We start from the raw sequence: 20,248 nt of genomic DNA, 5'->3' as shown, positions 1-20,248 counted from the left end.
GAAAATTCTGCTTTTGGCAGGAAATCCCCAGGAATCACAAAGAGCAGACTTAGAAGGTTCTCTTGTAATCTGAAGAGTGCAGAGGCCAAGCTCTCAGGCAGAAAGGAGAGCACAGATCCCTGTGCTGATGGCAATTAGCACAAATAACCAGGTGGCTCCTGCCCACAATTCCAGCAACACCTGGGCAGCACAACTGGCTTCAGAGGTGTTATCCAGGGTGAAACAGATTCACATGGGAACCTTGTTAGTTTCTTTAGAAGCAGAAACCTTTTTCCAGCCCATTCCCAGGCTGGGATTTGGTTGAGTGCCTCTCATTAGACTGTGTGATGGTCTAGGGTGACACTTTGTGGCTAATCTGAGCACTGAAATAGCAATTGCAAGTCAGCTCTTGGAATAATTCGGGAAGAAACTGATCTCACTTCCTGATTAAAATCCTGAGCAGGCAAGTGTGGAGCATGTCATGTGGAGTGGTGAGCATGTCTGAGCTGTTGTTCTCAAACCTGCACAGAAATCACCTGACATAAATCCCTGAAACAAGGGAATGATCACACTGGAAGTGCCTTTAACAAGGACAGAGGAGTTTGGCTATGGGCTAGAAAGGGAAAAACAACTGATGGAATTTCTTTGTCGGTGTCCTCTCAATGCCTCAGGTTTTGGCTTTTGTTTTTTGCAGATTCTGTGCTGCTTTTTCAGATTCTGTGGGTCTGGGCTTCACATGAGGGGAAGGTGAGCTCTCTGCACAGAGCAGGGAGACAAAACAATTCCTTCTCCAGTTGGGCACCAAGGACAAATGATCCAAATCTCAGGCCCAAGAGCACAAACAGCGTGGGCTGGAGAGAGAAAAACAAGCAGGATGGGAGTGCCTGGGCTAAAGCTGGAATGGGACAATGAACTGCAAGGTGCAAATGGAGCAGAGCTGATCCCAGTGAGAGCTCTCATGACTGAGCTCTCTTTTGCTCCCACCTTGGAGCCATGGGGGCAGAGCCACGACTCTGGCTCTGGTACTGCCAGGGTGTGGCCTTTGAGGGCACTTCAATAAATCTCCTCTTTATTCCCCTTAACTCCATCTAGCCTCTGCTCCACTCCTCGAGGCACCAGTTTTGGTGACCCAGATGGGACAGTGAGGCATCTGGAAAACCCTTGGACCCAGCATGCCCAGAGGGGCCCAGCTGAGCTCCAGAGGTGCTTGAGGCATCACTCTCTGTCTGACATCAGCTGGTTTTCCTAAGGCTGCTAGGGAACAAACAGCAGCAGCACTCAGTGCCTCGCCTTGACCTCTCTGTGTTAGCCTGGAGCTCAGTTTGGTCTCCTGGCTGCTGCCCACCCCTCACACACCCCCTCCTCTTGCCCCATCCCTGCTTCTGGCTCACCCACCCACGAGGACCTGCAGCTTGTTGTGCAGATAACCCCAGACCTCCCTATTTCCATGGATTCTCCTTCATCCCTACAGCTCATGGCTTGCCTGACATAGCTTTGGGGACAGTTTCTTTCAGCTCATTCATCTTGAAGGGAATGTAGCTCAGAATTCCACAGATTTCAACATAGCTTCACCCTCAGCAATCCAAAGTCATCAACTCGTGAACTTATCCAAGGAAGTCAGGAGTCAGTGGTGGGTGCAGCCATAACTTTTAATACTGCAAATACACCAGTTCCTGTTTAAATCTTCCAGCATGCACCCAGCTGGGAAAACCAGTCCCAGTGTGACACCTTGTGCAGCACCCTCCAGGAGAGGGGCTCAGCCCAACAGAAACCACCACTCTGAGCTGCACTACCATGCTTTGAGAGCATCTTTTGTTGTCCTTCAGCTGCAGCTCCATTTTCAGGTACCACTTGTAAGATTTAGGGTAGAAAAGAGTTTGAGGCTGTTACAATGTGCAGGCCTCATCCATTGCAGCAATGAGTAAGGGCTTTCAGAATTAGCTCAAGTATCTTTGTTTCATCTCTACATAATTAGATCCTGCTTTTCTCTTGACTTAAACTGTGAGTGAGGCTATTTTAGCAGTGTTTATACTGAAATTTCTCATCCCAGTTTGCAGCAGCGTTTCCCTCAGAACTAACGTGAGTCTAGCTGGATTCAGAGACCATCCTAAAGCAGATTTTCTCCTTGGCTCTCTGCTCATACTGAAACCCAGAGCAGGAACAAATCTCATTGTGCTTCTGCAAAAGGTCCTCCTTTGGTGTCCCTTCACAGCTGTTTTGTGTTCCAACCTTTGCCACATCCACTGGTGCAGTTTGGGGTCACAGTCCTTAAGTCCATCCATCCCTCCTGCAGAGCCACGGAAGTTTTGGTGGTTAAGTCCCACCTGAGACATGTCAGATTCCAGCCCCTTCCTGAGCTACCACTGCTGCTCTTGGAATTTCTATCCCAAGAGATCACTCTTACAGCAGAACTGTCCTTTTCCAAACAATTTCTTTGTTCAAAGGGAATTTCTGGTTACTTTGCTAGACACTTTTCCTTGCATTTATTACATAGAGAAAACCAACCTGACAATTTTGGTTTTCCCTCACTTGAATTTTAACACTAACCTGTTAAATTTCCTAAATTCTTTCATGGACTATATCACTACTGAGACATGAGTATCCCAGTGGGTTTTCCACTGGCAGGAGGCTGCAGTGTCCCTCTGTTTCCTTGCCACAATGGTTTCAGCAAACAGAGCAGCCTGATTGCCTCTTCAAAGGTGTGAAATCACAGCAAAGCTGTTATGATCTGCATAAACTGTGGGTAGATTTGAAACTCTGCATTTAAAACTATGATAAGAAAATACAATTAAAAGATCAGAAGGGATTTAATCTGTTTAAATGATTAGAAATTAATTCATACCTGCTGGAAGGTGCTCCTCCCCTGCTTGAAAAGGGCTCAGAAGAGCTCTCAGTCTGAGTTTAGCTCTGCATTTATCAAATATGTGAAGAATTGGGTTCTTGTACCTGGGGCACAGAGCTCTGGTTATAAAACCCAATTTCCAGTTTGAATTCCTGCACACTCTGCAATGCCATAAAGAATTCTCCACTTGCAGCTCCCCAGACTCCTGGGTCCACCCTCCTTGTAAAGCCCCTGAGTGTTCTCGTGTCCTTTGCCCTGTGAGTTCAGCAGGGGGTGGCAGAACTCCCCCTCTGGAGTGGGGCTTGTGATGTGTGGGATGTTTATCTGTGCTTCCAGCAGATCCTGCACAACGCTGGGAATTCCACACAGGAGCTGCTGGATCTGGAAAAGCCTCCTCTTTCAGCTCAGTGGAAAAAGAAAAATGATTGGATGAACTTTTGTCATCTTTGCCATCCTTAACCTGAATGCTTTAATTAATCTTTGTGAGGAAGAGTTTTAAGCATTATTTCTTATAGATTTAAAAATATATTACACAGTCATTAGACTATCATCAACCTTTTCTGCAGCCATACTGAAGCCAAGTGGAAAAGAAGAAGCCCAAAAAAGAAACAAAATCAAAGAATTTGGATCACCATGTGCATTTCTATTGAGCATGGTTTGGGGTTTTTCTTTAAAAAAAAACCTCCTGGATAAAACCATAATTTACTGATATGATTTCTGGTTGTCCTACTTTGATAAACCAAAATCAAAATTCCACCCACAGCAGTTAAAAATTAAACCAAAACTCACCCTCAACAAAAAGAGAAAGGAAAGGAAAGGAAAGGAAAGGAAAGGAAAGGAAAGGAAAGGAAAGGAAAGGAAAGGAAAGGAAAGGAAAGGAAAGGAAAGGAAAGGAAAGGAAAGGAAAGGAAAGGAAAGGAAAGGAAAGGAAAGGAAAGGAAAGGAAAGGAAAGGAAAGGAAAGGAAAGGAAAGGAAAGGAAAGGAAAGGAAAGGAAAGGAAAGGAAAGGAAAGGAAAGGAAAGGAAAGGAAAGGAAAGGAAAGGAAAGGAAAGGAAAGGAAAGGAAAGGAAAGGAAAGGAAAGGAGAAAGGGGAAAGGGAAAAGAAGAAAAGAAGAAAAGAAGAAAAGAAGAAAAGAAGAAAAGAAAAGAGAAAAGAAAGAAGGAAAACTGATCAGAAAGCAAAAGCAAGTCTTGGAAAAAGCTCTTCCTTTTGATCAGAGTAACTTCACATGGAAGAGACTGCTTCAAAGCTCAGCAGTTTTCTGGGAATTATTGAAGCTTGAGGAGAGTGTTTCAAGCGATAATCTGCTCTTTTCGTGGTGTGGACTATCCCTAATGAGATTCAGTTCTAATGTCACAGGTCTTTCATAGCTGCATTTTAATCTCTGCTGAGGGCACCCAGGATGGCTGAATGAACGGCATTTCTATTCTGCAGAAAGAAAAATTCCATTTGAAGATGAGCTGAGATAATTTGTGCATTTCTCCTCCACACAGAAGTGCTGCTGTGGGGGAAGGAGCAGGAATGGGATGTCAGGGTCTTCATTAACCCTTCAGAGGGACACACAGTGGTGGCACTTTGGTGACAGAGCTGTGCAATATGGGCAGGGCTGCTGGGGAGTTGAATTATGCCTTAGGATTTTTTGCTTTTATATTTTCCATCTCTTTGCACTCCTGCAGTTCTTTGGTAACTCCAAACTCCACACTCAGGGGCAGCTGCAGCTTTCCCATTTGGGGCAGACACAACAATTCCTCTCCAGGCCTGGCACTCAAGGACACCTCACTGCCTCAGGCCCCAGGGATGGGAACAAAAGGGACTTGGGGGAGCAAACCTGGGGGAAATGACTTCATTGCCTGGGGCTGGAATTGGAACATTAACCCAAATATGCAAATGGACCAAACTTATAAAAGTATAAAACCCCTGACCCGTGGTCCATTTTGGGTGTAGGCCCTGGGGGGCTTTGTCTGGCCTAAGTGTACCTGAAGGGCCTTCCATAAATAGAACTGCTTTTTATTCCCTTGATTCTGTCTGGCCTCTGGTTTTAGGTAGCCCAAAAAAGCATCAGGAACCTCACTGATTTCACACTTTTGCCCTTTGTTGTTACTCTTAGCACTTTTTTCCAAGCTGGGGTGTCTCAGCTCCATTAGAAGGAGAATCTCTGCCGGCCTGTGCCACTGGCATGGTGACAAACGCCCTGTCCCTCACTGGTGCCACTGTCAGGGGCTGCACCTGCAGCGTGGGGCAAGTCTGGGGAATCCCCACAGCGCCCATCACACACAGACCCTGCAGCACTCAGCCTCTGCTGGGCAGGATTCCTACAAAAGCAGCTTCTGAAGGTTAAAATTCCCTCACTGTGGCACTGCTCTTGCACTGGTGCAGAGCGTTTCCCTCCGGTGACTCTCAGACCCAAACCCAGCCTCTCTGGGACGTCAGAAACCAGAGCAATCCAAATGTTGTGTCTGAAGGATGCTGCTGTGATTCAAATGCTGCCCAGTGCCCCTCCTGTCATCCCTCTGCAGCAAATGTGCCTCTGCTAAGCTGTGCCAGCCAGGGTAATGGCCATGCCACAGAGCTGACAGCTTTACAAGCCTCTGTGGCACACTGCTCCTGTTCAAGATCAGTTTTTCCAATCCAGAGCCCCCGAGGGCTCCTCAGAGACTGGCGGGACAAGAACAGATCACCATCGTTTCTGAAATGTGACATTGCTATTTATTTTTCATTCAGTTTTCCATATCAAACAGCACATCTGTGTACTCTGGCTGGAAATCAGCTGTTTTTCATTCAGAAACCTGGTCCTGGCATTTCCCTGTGTCTGAATCCAAAACATACAAACCTTGTGCCCACAATTTGCTGCATTTCTATGGCATCATCTCAACCTTTAATGCCACAGGAAGCACACAAAAATGAGTTGCACACTTGCTTTCTTTCAGTATTATAATCTGAGGAACACATTGAAAAACCTAACACATAAATTACTCCAAGATATAATAAGACAAGGGACTATAATTTAAACAGTATCACTGCAATGAGAAATCCACTACGAGAAGGTTAAAAAAAAAAAAAAAAAACCAAATCTCCCTTAAATCTAAACCAACACATTCATGTTATTCCTCTGCATGAACAGATTTGAAAATATTTAACATCAATCCTAAAAAAAACCTACTGCTTGCATTGTCAGTGACAGATTAAGCACAAGAATGAGCAACAAGAGTCTGATGAGATCATTTTTTTCAGTGAATTTTAAGATGTATCAGAAGAATCTTTGAAATCTGATCTTGATTTCCACTGAAGGTACTTCCTATCTGAATCCTGCCTCCCTGTTTAGACAGCAATAAGTCATTAATGCTAATTTGTGCTTTGCTTATACTCCAGGATTGTTTTTAATCACTGCTCATGGCTTCCCATCAGTGGAGAGATCCTAAAACACCAAACTAAAACAAAACTACAGAATTAAAGTGCAAGCCCACAGTTCCTGTGCACCCTTTCCTGGCCTTGTTCTCTGTTAAACAACCCCCATGGACACTGATGGGAAATTAAGGATGATAAACCAGGAAACTTGGGGGAACTCACAGCAGGGAAGAGGTAACTGCTGAAATCAAAGATACCTGTGCTCTATCAATTGAAAGCAAAGTTTAACTGAGATATCAAAAGCTACAGAACAATGCATTAACTTTGGGACACTGGAATTTTTCATGGTTTATGGAAATTATTCCAATTAGAGATCTCTAGCGCAATTTCAAACCAGCAGATTAGAAGCAAAAAAACACACCAATAATTGGAATAATACTCCAAAGAACTGAAATAATGTTTGAGGATCCAGACTACCAGGTTGCAAACATCTCTCATTGCCATCAAAGGTAATCACAATTTTGGGATGAGAGAAGAAAAGCAGGATTTCCTCACTGGGGCTTTGCTGTACTATTCTGCCCCATAAAAGCCAAAATTTTACCAGGAAGTTTCTCAAAGTCTCTAATGGCAAACAGAAGAATAAAGGCAAAAAAAAAAAAAAAAAAAAAAAAAGGGCAAGGATGTGCCAGATCACAAATCCCAGCAGGGTGGGTGGGGAATGCAGCACACAACCCTCACTATTCCCTCCCAAACTCCATTAGCAACACCCTGCAGGACACAACAGCTGAACAGAAGGGAATCACTCCCCTGAGCTCCTCGAGAAATGAAATGTTCCCTCCCTTCACCCCCTGCTCAGCTCCTTCACTTCACCTTGCCAGGCTGAGCTGCTGCATCTGTCCCAGAGCAGAGCTTCCCTCTCACAGGGCTCACAGCCCTCGCCTGCTGCAGCCTCCCAGCCTGACCTTTCCTCTCTTTCATTTGTGTTTGATGCTCCTCAGAGATGCAGATGAGATAAACCTGTCACGGTTAGCAGCAGACATGGTGTAGCTCCGAGGTCTGGATTTAGTTGCTTACATACTTTAGAATTTCTGGGTGCCTTTAAAAGATTCCCTTCTGGCACTGCTGTTGCCTTTGTCTGCCCAGCAGTCCCCTCAGCACAAGATTTCAAACACTTTGTTGTGCTTTTTGGCACAGCCTGGAATTGAGCTTCAGCTACTCAAGTCTTGAAAACTTTTTAAAATTATTTCACCTACAGTTTTCTTTAAAGAATGAACATTTTTCCTGTGTTGAAGTTACTTGATCAGTGTTTCAGTATTTGGACTTTTCTGCCATTCTGACACCATTTAGTTGCAGCCTCAGGAGAAAAAAGCAGTATTTTTTAAAGCTGCTACCATTGCAAAAGGCAGGATTTCTTCTCTTTTCCTTTCCAACATTGTCTGCAAAGTCTTGACATCAAAAGCAGCCATTTTCTGAGCCCAGGAGCATTCAATGACCAGTAGTTATTTTTTTTTTTAAGGTAGCCAGATTTTTTCTACTTTGACAGCATTTATGGAATGATATTCTGTGGAACTAATTTACAAGGAGAGATCATTCGGGATGTTTAAGTACCTGCCTGTTTTCCCTGCTAAATCTCAGATTGCTGGGGAACCTAAAGAATGTTTTTTGATTGTTTTTTTTTTTTTAATAAATCCATGATTTTTAAAATGTAACGTGTGCATGAACTACAGAAGAAAGCAAACTCAAATTGTGACCACAGCTTTGTCCCATTTCAGGATTCAATAACACAACCAGACACTTCAGTGTGGTGAGACTGCAGAGGTTCTGCATTGATGAAGAAATTCAATTAATTCTTGACTATAGGTAGCAAAGCTTTCCTCTGATGTGAGGTGATTCAGGGCTGTCCCAGCCATTATTTGCAGTGTCTGCTGTTTGGAGGGATGGCAAATTTCCACTGGGCTCACCATTAGCATAAGGATGCTCTGCCAGTGGCAGATCATAGATCAGCCTCCAAATTTTCAGGAACAAAATGTCCTGGCAGGAACACTGAGGAGACAAAATGCTTTGGCATTATTGGGGAGTGCTTCTGTCCTGATACATGAAAATGAAAAGAAAGGCAATTGAATCATCCCTGCAGCATGCTCAGCCAAAGTGGGTTTTCTCTGGGTTTTCTCATCCAATGAAAATACAATTTATATCCAGGAGTCGTGGGATACAGGAGACTGTGGAGTTTAATACAAGGAAAGAAGTCAGGAGGAATATTTCACTACAGCCACTTTTATCACCTCAGGCTTTCAGAAAATAGCACAGAAAATGTAATAGAGAAATACTGAAACCATCCAAATCCCTCCCAAGCACAGACAGCAGGATAATAAAACCAGCTAGAAGGGATTTATTTCTTGCTAGTAGAATCAAATCTCCAAAAAGGTCCCTATGGCACCAGAACCAGCTTCCCAAGGAGCAGGCAGAGCTCGTTCTGCCTTCCCAGGAAGCGTGATGGGTTTGGCACAGGTGAGCCTCTGCCTGGCAGGAATCCCTCCTCTCTGCAGATGGTTGTGACTCTGCAGCTTTGCCTCTGAAGCCAAAATCCTCTCTGATAGGTGGCAGGACACAAAGACAGTCCAGAGCACTGAATGCTCTGCTGGGGAGCTCAATTCCCTTTGTTTTGCAGGCTTGGTAGAACAGACATTTTACTCTGAATTAATTATGGCATCATTCCCTGATCAGGCACCACTCTCCACCAAACCAGCTGGTGAGACCAGGCCTGGAACTGGAGAGAAAGCCACTGAAATCCCCAGCAACACCCCAAACAAACAAATAAACAAGTGGAAAAACAGTCTGGCCTAGGCCAGGAACTCCAGTGCTCTTCCCAGCCAGTGATTTTGGGGGAGCAGCAGGGCTGTCACAGGGGCATGAGCAGTGCTGGGCATTCAGCAGGGTCATTTGGGACAGGAAGGTTTCTATTTGGTTCAGCAGGGTCATTTGGGACAGGAAGGTTTCTATTTGGTTCCCTTCCTTCCCACAGAGCACTATTTATGTGCACAGTGACATCTCCTAGAACTCCTGGAATCTTTGTCTTCTAGAAAGTAATTCCAAACATGTATCAAATTAAAAATTGTAATTAACTCTCCATATGCAAAGAAGCATAAGAGAGCTTTCCCATTTGACATGCTAGGGTGAGAAAGTATTAGTAACTCATTCCTGTGACTTATCATCCCATCATTCTTATTAAATTTTCTTTAATAATTTTAGATAATTATTTTAAACACCGCTTTTGAAACTTGCAGCTGGAATAATTTTAGATAACTCACTGATGAAAGCACTAGGAGGCTTTATAAAGCCACGTGTCTCCCTCTCTGGAGACATTCCAGACCCACCTGGGAGTGTTCCTGTGTCACCTGCTCCAGGTGACCCTGCCTTGGTGGGGGTTGGACTGGGTGATCTCCAGAGGTTCCTTCCAACCCTGGCTGCTCTGGGATTCTGGGATAAAGGACCAACTTTAGCAGGTGCTCTGTGAAACTTTCCAAGAAAGCTCAAACAAAGAAACCTGACTCATTTTTCTGATTTTCACAACCTTGTAAAATCTGTTTGCTGTGCACCAACAATGCTGATTTTATACCAGCTCAACTCCTAGAGATTCTGAAATGCCCACACACAAGGGGTAGAGGGAGGTGCTTTGTAATTTGCTGGAAAATCAACCAAATCCATCAGAGGAAGGAGTGAAGCACGTTCCCTTAACTGGAATTTAACACTTCACATATTACCAGGCAAACGTGGGCTCCCAGATAGACAGAAAATCAGTTTGTTTGAACATATGGGAGAAAATGTTGTTGTAAATATTTCCTTAGGTTTGTGTTTTTTAAACAGTCTGCCCTGTTTAATAAATGAGTTGTTTAATCATAGTTCTCTTGAGTTCCCATCAGGTTAGATCATAATGTGCCTGGTAAAACCTGCTTGTAAAAAGAAAAACAGAATCAGACACTTCCCTATTTTTCACAGTACCTCCTATAGGAGTGTGCTAGTGACCAAACTCAAGGAAACCCTACAAGGATTTCATAAAATCAGAAATATGGATTTGTAGTTCATAGCCCAGGGCGATGCACACATGGACCCTTGTCCAGATCTGAGCCAGGAATACATTATTACTATTATTATTATTATTATTATTATTATTATTATTATTATTATTATTATGTGCCATTCTGCCAAAGTCTCACACAGCTGCAGGAATACAAACACAAATGGCAAATATCCAGTGCTTACCTTTTGTGGTTCCTCAAAAGCCACTAAAAGTGCTGGAATACCAGGAGGAAGTGGGAAGAGTTGAGCCCTGGTGCTTCCCCCGTGCCCACATTGGCTGCCACGGGGAGGAAGCAGCAGCACAGGTGGTGCCAGCCCTCCTGGTGGCATGGGACAGCAGCAGACACCCAGGGGCACAGGGATGCTGGAGGTCACCTACTCCCAGCTGTTTGGGATTTCTTTGGAAAAGGCAGGGAACACTCTTGGGTTGGAACTCAGTGCCAGATCAAGCCAGTAACAAGCAATTACGACTCCATTTCATATTATAGATGCACCTGCATTTTCCTCCTCTTTCTCCCTCATTTCCCCTTTTTGTCTCTCCTTTATCTCTTATTTATGTACCATTTCCCCCTTCCTTAGCAGTACAGCACCTCAGCAAATCACCACCTGGTTTTCTTACAGAGGTCACAATGTTTACCCTCATGGTCTTGGCATAAAACAGCTAAAAACTTCCAGCATTCCTATTTTGAATCAGAGTATCGGCCCTGCTTCTCCCTCATGGATTAATAGCCTCAAATATGTGCCTTTCTGAAGCCTCCGTTTGCTGCACAGAGCAGGAATTTAGCGTTGTGGGGAATTTCATTCCTGCTTTTCTTCCCAATTTGCACCTACAACTCACATCCATCCCGTGCTCAAAAGTGTTTGACAAACTCTCCTGCAAAGGTGAAGCTCCTGAAGCACATCTCTGGGGCTGCAGCATTCCCAGAGTGCCCAAAACACACTGAACAAGGCCAGAGCTTTTTCTTACCAACACCTCCTCACAGCTGCTTCTCTGCAGAGATGGAGAGTCCTGCCAAAAGCACTCGGACTAACGCTGCAAATAAACTTCTGTGTGTAAGGAGGAGGGAAATGAGTGACAGGGAATTCAATTAAAAATATTTTCTGATTATTAGCTACCCCAAGCTCCCAAAATCAAAGCAGATAACACTTTCATTCCAAAGTAGCTGCAAAGCTGCATTAGTCCAAGAAATCTGCTGTCTAAATAATTTTTTTTCTCTAGGGGTTTTGTTGAATTCACTGTGCTGAGTACACTTTTATTTGTTGGTAACTTTCCTCACCGTGTAGCACTATTTCATTTTGGCCTCTATCAAGTATAACTTCTGATAGAGAATTGTTGAATAATAAGTTTGAAATCTAAGTGAGAAGACAGGAAAATCTGTAATCTGAAGCATTTTACCTTTACAAATGAGATTATTTGACAGCCACTCACCTCATACCTGGCCTGCTTGGCTAACTCCTAAAGCAACAATACTGTATGAGCACAACTGCATCAATCTAAGCTGGGAAAAAAAGGGAAGGAACTTCTGGGCTCAGGGTCTGAGCATTGGAATGAGAGTTCCCTCCTTTTTCCCTAGATCTTCAGTGGCAGGAGGAGTCCTGGACTGAACTCCCCAATTCTAATTCTCCTGGCTGAGAGTCCTGATGCAGTCCCCAATTCTAAAAATTCAAAGTTCATTTTTCTCACTCTGACAGAGGGAAAAAGAGCTGAAAAAAATCAGTGTAAGTGCAGAGCTGTCATCAGTGACTGGAAAAGCCTTAGAGAGCTGTTGTTCTCAGGGCCAAGATTAAACTCCCTGTTCCCTAAGCAAATTCACTCCATTATTTGACTTTCCTGAGCACTCAGTGCAGCGAATTCCCTGCAGCACTCCCAGGAGCATTCCCAGCTCCAGGCTTCCTGGCCCAGGCAGGCAGGAATTAAAGCCCTGGGGCTGCTCAGCCCCTGGGGCAAGGAAAGCAAACTCTGCCTGGGGAGCAGGGTCCTCACTGCCAGTCCAGATTTACATCCACCTGCACATCCAAATATCCCAGCGGGAATCCAGAGCTGCATCTCGTGATTTCAGGTGAGAATAAAGAAAGCTGTTACATTCAGACCATTATTGTTCATGCTGCTTTGTGAATTTATTTCTTTAAATTTTCCACTTGTGCTCCTGCCAAGAGAGATCTATTAGACAGAAAGCAGCAAGAGTAAATCTTTATCATTTTGTTTCAAACTATAAAATAATTTACATCACATATTTTACTTACTTTTGTCTTTTTTGTTTGTTTTTTTTTTGAAACCACAAACATTCCAGCATCACACTGTAGGAATAAGAATAACAATAGAAAGCATAACCTTTTGCATAGTATTAAATGAACAGACAGAGTAAGTTCTTTATTTACAATTATTGTCTAGATAAAAAAATTCATAAAAACAGATGAATGAACATATATTAATAACCCCTAGTGGGATGGATTGCCAATGTACCACTGTATTGTTGTCCACAAATCTCATGCTGCTAAGTACAGTACGTAGAGAGCGAGCATTTATATATTGCAGGGAATTTTAACAAACTGATCATTTTGGTTTTTGATCCATTGTTCCCATCACAGAGAGGTCAAGCAAAAAGAGAAAGGAATTGTGATGCACGACTTGTAGTTGAAAGGTCATAGCTATTCTGCTTTAAAAAAAAAAAAAAGTCTATCATTTATCATATACATAAAGCACAGTCTCTGCTCACAAAAGCCCAAGTTTTCTATGCATCTCAGTTTATATATGTTTTACTATATATACACAGAATGCAGTGTTCATTTTCTTAACAGTTTTCAAGTCTGCAAATGGTACCTTAGGGAGGGGGTACTCCTACAGGAAAAAAATTCAAAAATTAAAAAAAACACGAAATGGAACTGAGAAAAAATATGGAGAGTGTTGGAAAACAAAAAGGCAAACAGTCAGTGTGTTAAGATGCTGAAAAGAAACTGTTCCAGTATTAATAGCTTCTGTAGATGTTCAAGTCCAAAGCTAGAGGCTTCCCTGTCAATAGATACCACTTTTGTCTTCTGGCCAGAGATGCCCACGGGCCCCAGGGAGCCAATCCGTGGTGTACAGGGGAACCCCCAGGTACAGAGCACCTTCCTGCCTGGGCGCCCCGCCCCGGCTGCTGGGGCCAGCTGCCACAGCTGGGGCTCCTGCCAGGTGCCTCTGCTCACCTGGGCACCCTGCCTGCACCTCAGGGCTGAGGGTGAGCCACAGCCAGCGGAGCTCCCAGCCCAGAGTCCGGCAGCTGGCAAGGGAAACCGCTCAGAGCTTTACCTGGCTGAGAGTCCTGATGCACCCTGAAAACATCGGGGTTCAGTCTGCAGTTTGGCCATGAGTCTAAGCTCGGTTTGGAGAGTTCTGGCTTGGTTAAGCTGCTGTGACTGCAGAGATGCACCACTGTATGGAGCCAACTTTAGGACAACCAGAAAAACACCTTAACAACTCAACAGATCGAGATGGTTGGAGGGTGTTTTGTTCCAACACGCCTGGCATAATCGATTGTGTAACTCCAAATGTCTTTTGCACTGTACAGTTATGGAAAAAATCATATGCTGAAAAGTCTCCAAGCAAACTTTATATTAAATACAAAAATTATTTATGAAAAATCTGTGATCCACAAAGTGCTTAGCATTCAAGTGGTTGACATAGCAATTGTATAAGCTCATAATTTTTATGTTTTTAGGGCTGTTACCATCTTGAAAAATGTTTGTCGCCTTCCATACTGCAGGTTTTCAAAGCAGCTTTCTTGGTAGAAAGCTCAAGGTAAAATAATGTATTACTGTGTTACTGCAGGAACACAAGCTTGATTAAAAAAAAGAATCACACAAAGCACATCTCAATACACAATTAATAAAGATTCGTTCAGTCCTAATAGTGCAGAAATTATATTTTTCTTTAAAAAATCAAAGCAACAACCTACAGTGATTTTCATCCAAAATGCCAACAGCCCATACTTTGCAAATAATAAGGAAATAAATGCCTAAAGTACTAATTGAAAAGGATTAACACAGTATATCACAAGATTTTAACATTTCTTTTATCTCCATATAGACAAACCAAATATAACTTATTTTAAATTATAAATTCATTTAATGTCTCTCTAAAAATAGTTTCCGAAGCCATTGCTGTATGTCTGAAGAATGAAATAGCCTCCATTATTGTATGTTGCACCAAAACGAGTTCAAGCAGATTATCAGAGGGAAGGAAGGAAAAAAATAAAAGGAGAGAACCTGATCATTTTGATTTTTATTTGAAACAAAGGAAGCCTGGTTTACCTCCCTGTATATAGGATCACAATGCTACATCCAATGTGTTATATTTTGGCTTCTTTTGTTATTTACTAGCAGTATCTACATTATTAACAAAAAAAAAAAGACCAAAAAAAAAAAAAAAAACCCAAAAAAGAAATCAGGCAGAAATCAGAGCACGGTTGTAATAAAATATCCAGGGTGCGAGAGTACAGACATTTTCAATGAGCTGAGCTGAGCCATTTTTATACTACTTCGGCAGGAAGTGCTTTCTTAACCCTACAAATAGTTAAGGATATTATCTACAGGTTTGTAAACAAATTACATTCTTTTTTTAGGACATAAATAAGTTAAAATAGTCAGAGCAATTTGAGCAGAAACAAGGCAACATGCCAACAAAGAAACTTTATATATATATAACTATATATATATAGATAGATATATACATATATATAATTAATTATCTATATACTTATATGTATATATCTCTATATATAGTCTCATAAATGTTTAAGTTCCTCTGTCCAACTGGTGCAAATCTACTGTGCAAGTTAAGCTTTGCAACTTCAAAAAAGTTATTTAAATTAATCTATACAATTGAGTCCATGCCACACAAGCATTTCAAAAACTCACAGACCAGTGAATTGGATAAATAGCCTCAGAAAGAAGTCCTCTGCAGTTCCTGCTTAAGGAGGAAAAAAAAACAAAACAAACAAACAAAAAAAAACCCAAAAAGGAAATAAAAACAAACAAAAAGAGAGAAAGAAGGGCCAGCAGTGTACAGTACATTCATGCAGGAGGATTTTTTTTTTTGTTTTTGTTTTTCTGAAAGGGAATGGGGGGTATGTAAATCAGCCATTCATTCTTTCCCCAAAACCATTGTGATCAACAATTCATTCACTTGTCTCAGAGTGAATAAGAGTTCAAACAGCTTTTCAGCCAGCAATGTTTTTAATATATATATTTATATATCTCGGTTGCTGTGGGGTTTCTTATTTTATTTTACTTTAACTTTTTATATTTCTTTTTTTTTTCCTTTTTGCAGTGACCTTTTCAGCTAAAGTGATGTCTCCAGGCTATGTATTGGGCTTCCTGGACTAGAAGAGGTAGCTGATTTACTTGTATCAGTTGTAAGATTGATTCCACTGTCGATAGCACTGTTGTTCTTGTTCAGCGAGGACGGTGGACTCGAGTTTTTCTTGAGAGCAGGGTCTTCTTCTAGGTCTGTGTCATCAATGAGTGGGATGTGGGGCTGGGAATCTTCTATCCTAAATTCAGGATGAGTCATAAAGTTGTGAATAGAGGTTCTAGATTCTGGTTTTTCTAAACCTTCATAGAGAGAGCTACGGAATGCCTTCACGACGCGGATCTGGGGGGAGAAAAGGAAAGGGCTGTCAGAGGGCACCTCCCCAGGGCACAGCGGGCAGAGAACACTTGGTGAAAAATGTAGCACATGGTTAGGGCAGTGCAGGCAGCTGGAGTCCAAAGTCTCTGGATGTTATATGCATAAACGAGTGGCTCAGTTATGTGCATTTTGAATGTCTGTACCAACTGCAATATTAAAATAAACCAAGGTTTAAAGCCATCAAAGAACTGATGGGGAGGAGTGGTTAAAGAAAGCCAAGGTCCACTCGTGTGGTACATCCCTAGTAAAAGACAAGCCATGTTAATTGTAATGCAAATGTCAAACCATGCATGTTGATAGGTTTTTTTTTTTTTTTTTTTGCAGTGAGTAAGTAGAAAGGCTTTTTTTAAATTAAAAAGTCTCTTTTGTATTGTTGTTAAAAAAACCATTACACATAACATATCACACTTCACAAACAGAAAAGCACGGAACACGGACACGGTTGGATGGGTACGTATGAGACACACACAGGAGCCAAGTGTGAAAACTAGAATATCAATGTTTTAAAGCAAAATCTAAATGGATGCAGCCAAGAGCACAAAAAGCCAAGCAGACAAAGTATTAAGCGTAATCATGCTACCACAGGGGGGAAAAAAAAAAATCACAGTTACCACATGAACAGAGATAACTTGCACACAACAACTACACTTGGAAGCCTGGATAATGTGAACATAGTATCGTTGAACCAACTTTTATTTGTCCTTCATGCAGATGTGAGGTAAACACTCGAGTATAGACCCACTGTTCTAGCCATTCAGCTTGTTAATAAATAGAAGAACATGTAATAAAATAATGGATTGGTTGTTGGGTTGAATTGAGTCCCGTTGTTAACAGCGAGCTGTTTGGATTTGGTGTCTCGGTCGTGCAGTTAAATGCCGAAAGCCACACGATTTATGCCATTTATGCAGTCTTTAAAGCAGGTCAGTGACCTGTGCCAGGGGCCACCTAATGCCAGAAACCACCTGGCAGTAAGAACAGAGGTGAAAATCAACTCAAGACTCAGCCCAGCGATTCTCAGGGATGGTGCCCACCATTTTCCCAGCAGGAAATGGGAGGAGCAGAGCGAGGAGCGGGAACGCTACGTCCTCTGTGGGTGGGCAAAGGGAGGGATGCTCTCTATGTCCCAGGGAACTACCAGTTCTCAAAAGAAGTGAAGGGTTGTGCTGGGTTACTGCTGAAAAAAACAGAACTTTTTGGAAGGGAGTGGAGGGGCAGAGAGGAAAAAACAGAATGGCAAAACGTGATCTGTTGGCAAATGTTTCATGACTAAATATGAGTTCTATCCCTCTACTTCCATGTAGCCCATGAGCGAACCTTGAGCATTTCTCAGGGGGGAGACTAAAACACAGGCAGAGGCAGAAAAGGTGCAAGCAGGTACTGTGAAAGCTTCTCCACACACATTTGAAATGGTTTGGTGGTTGGCATGTGGATCTTTTTACATGTAAATATGCTGCACATTGTTGGTTGGCCTGATACACCACTTTGGAAAGCTTTAATTCCTCTTTTCCTTGTCAGACTGCACTTCTGTAATGGCATGGGCCACAGGGTTCCAGCTGTGGGGTCCAGCTGATCCCGTGCTTGGAGCTGGCCAAGTTGTACAGAATTTCAGCACATTTGAGGAGGAGGCTGACTTGGTTTAGTTTTGTTTTGGTTTTTTTTTTTTCTCTTTGATCTCGGTCCTTGTTTATGCTCTCTAAATATTAATGCTCTCTAAATATTATGCTTTCTAAATTTTAATGATTTTATTTAAAATCATTAAAAAATCTTAACAGCTGAAGTCCTGCCATGTTCAGATCGTTGGGTCAGCCCAAATACTCTCCCTTCCCTTCACAGATCCATTTGGTAACAGCAGGGCACAGTACAAAAAGTAGTTCATGTGACTGCTTAATGCTCCAGGTAAGAGGATTGGAGTGGCACAGAATGGCTCAGCCAGACCTTGGGGTGTGAGAACATTTTAGGTTGGCAGAGGTGCAAGAAGGAAGATTGTCTTGCACAAAAAAAAATACCAACAAATAAATTTTGAATCAATTTCATCCACTGCAATCACACAGTGTACCTAAGAGAGCTCCTGGAATTAAAAACCAGGGGTTTATGAGAGCTGAATCTGAGCTGTGTGAGGGCTCTGTAGAGTCAACAAAGTGGGGTAAGAGATTCATCTGCATTGTTAAGACAGAAAAGGTGACAAATCCCTTCACTATCTATGCCCTCCTAGCTTGTCTTTTAAAGTGCAGAGTAATTAGTCTAAATGATGAAAAAAATTCTATGACTGTTGAGGCAGCCTTAAAAACCACATTCCCATATTGCCCTATTTTAAATCAGGAAACTTTTTGTACCGTGGGTACTTTCTAGTATGACCTGGTGAGGTGACATTTCTGCAAACCTCCCCATTATTTCTGCTTTCTAAACACAAATACCAGTCACCTCTTCAGCTGCAGCTGGATGCTAGAGCTCATCAATTAACAAGATAATTCTATTTTCTTGGAAACAGCCACTTTTTATGGCATAGACTTAGCTTCTATTTGCCAGCTGGATTCTTTATAGTGAAGGTAAATTTTTACTTAAATAAAAGAGTTTGATATTATCCTGAACAGATCCAGCAGGATCCAAAGAAAGGAAAGCTTTTCTTCATCACACAAACTGTGTTTAAGTCTGCAAGATTTAGCAAGGGAGGAACTGATGTCAATTTGTGAGCTCCACGTCCCACAGTAGGGAAAGCATCTGTATTGCTTTAATACCAACATTTGGCATCTTGTTTGGATTTAATTCCAAGCCCCTAATCAATCCAGGGAAAACTACAGATTCCAGCTGTGTTTGACAGGCAGCTCTGCAAACGTGCCTGCCATGACCTGCAACTGGGGCTCTGCAGTGGCTCTGGAATTAATTAATTAATGAGCCATTGCAGGGGAGCAATAATGACTTTTAGCTGCATGGTCTGAAGATAGAACTGCAGCCTCTCACTTTGGGTGAAGGTGTGTGGCAAAATTTTTGGCCTGGATTGTTTGGGTCTTGCAAGAACATTGAGGTGTTTCTGGAATGGCTTCTACTTGTTCACATTGGTTTGTTCTGGAAATATTAGCTTAGAACTGCTTCAGCTCTGCTGACACCTAAGGTAGGTCACCTTCTGAAGGCAATGGTAATGGAAGGGCCAAACCGGGCAAGTCCCTAAAGCTGACAATAAATCAAATTACATTTCTAAAGAGTTTTCTTCACAAGGGAGCTGTAGAAACCCGTATCTTTAATTAAAATTTCTCTACAGAGATGTATACTTGTTTTCCACTAATTTTTCACTTTAGAGGAAACTCCCTCCTCAGCTTAAAATGTTGCATACTTAGCTTGGCATCCAGAAGAAAACTTTTTTTTTTTTTTTAAGTCACACATCATTCAATAACAGAATTTCTGCATTGCAATAAAATTCAAAATGTCCTTCAAAGCCTGTCCCCCAATGGATCAAATTACTGCTTTCAGGGACAAAACTTAGTGGAAACAAAGGCAGAGGGTTTGTTGCATATAAAGGTGGCATTTTAATTTCTCTACCATAATACTACAATATTTAATCTACCTATTACAGCTGATCCAACTCCCAGATTTAAAAATATTATTTACCCAGAGTTACATGGCCCAACAGCAACAAATTGTTTTAATACATGTTTAAACTCAAGATTTGAGGTAGTATCTGGTGAAAAAATGTTTTGGGGCTTTGCTGAAACAAAGCCTAGGCAGTTTTGGTTTTTTTTTTTTTTTTTGAAGATAAAATAAAGCAGATGAACTTGGGATGTTGTTATGGCTGTAAAAGCATGGAAAAGCAGGGACATCCATGATGGATAGAACCTGGGAAGTGTTGGTTTAGTATGAACTGTGTAGAGTTCATGTAATGGTGTTTCTTTATGAGACTGACAATGCCAAGGGAAGACAAACAGTAAGATACAGCTCCCTTTTCTCACAGTAATGGAGACAACAGAAAAAAATGAACTGCTTTTAACAAAAGACTGCGGGGACAACACTTCAGGACATTTTTGACATTGCTATAAGTTTCCACTTCTTTCTTCTCTGGAGCTGTAACAGAAAAAAACTCTTCAGCTTCATCCCACCTTGAAAGTCAGATTTATTATACTGCATCAGGCAAGAAAAAAAAAAAAAACAACAAAAAAAAACAAAAAAAAAAAAAAAAAAAAAAAAAAAGAAATAGAATTTTAGATACTACAATTTTTTTTTTCCCATCAGAAGAAAAAGGTGATATTCAGAATGTCAGTCCTAAGTACATCTAGGCAAAATCTCCAAAGCCTGGTAAGCACCAACAGCTGTGTTCTGGTTGTAGTGTGTGGGCTTATACTCGAA

The 20,248-nt window shown here is 42.0% G+C and overlaps 1 protein-coding gene across 5 annotated transcripts in view; it reads right to left on the bottom strand.

Moving 5' to 3' along the window:
* Positions 1-12,338: 12,338 nt before the first annotated feature.
* The window catches only part of ATP2B2 (ATPase plasma membrane Ca2+ transporting 2), a 397,314-nt gene continuing 389,404 nt past the window's right edge, over positions 12,339-20,248 (bottom strand). For 3 of the 5 annotated variants that reach the window (XM_053953502.1, XM_053953503.1, XM_053953506.1), the window contains one exon: positions 12,339-15,877. In XM_053953502.1, coding sequence (XP_053809477.1) covers positions 15,566-15,877 — 312 coding nt within the window. In that variant the 3' untranslated portion in view covers positions 12,339-15,565. The remainder of the gene's footprint in view (positions 15,878-20,248) is intronic. The other 2 variants (XM_053953504.1, XM_053953505.1) reach the window with 2 other exon arrangements.

Source organism: Vidua chalybeata, chromosome 12 (genome assembly GCF_026979565.1).
Source record: "Vidua chalybeata isolate OUT-0048 chromosome 12, bVidCha1 merged haplotype, whole genome shotgun sequence".
NCBI lineage: Eukaryota > Metazoa > Chordata > Aves > Passeriformes > Viduidae > Vidua > Vidua chalybeata.
The sequence above is the reverse complement of the archived record's forward strand: the minus strand, read 5'-3'. Positions and strand labels throughout refer to the sequence as shown.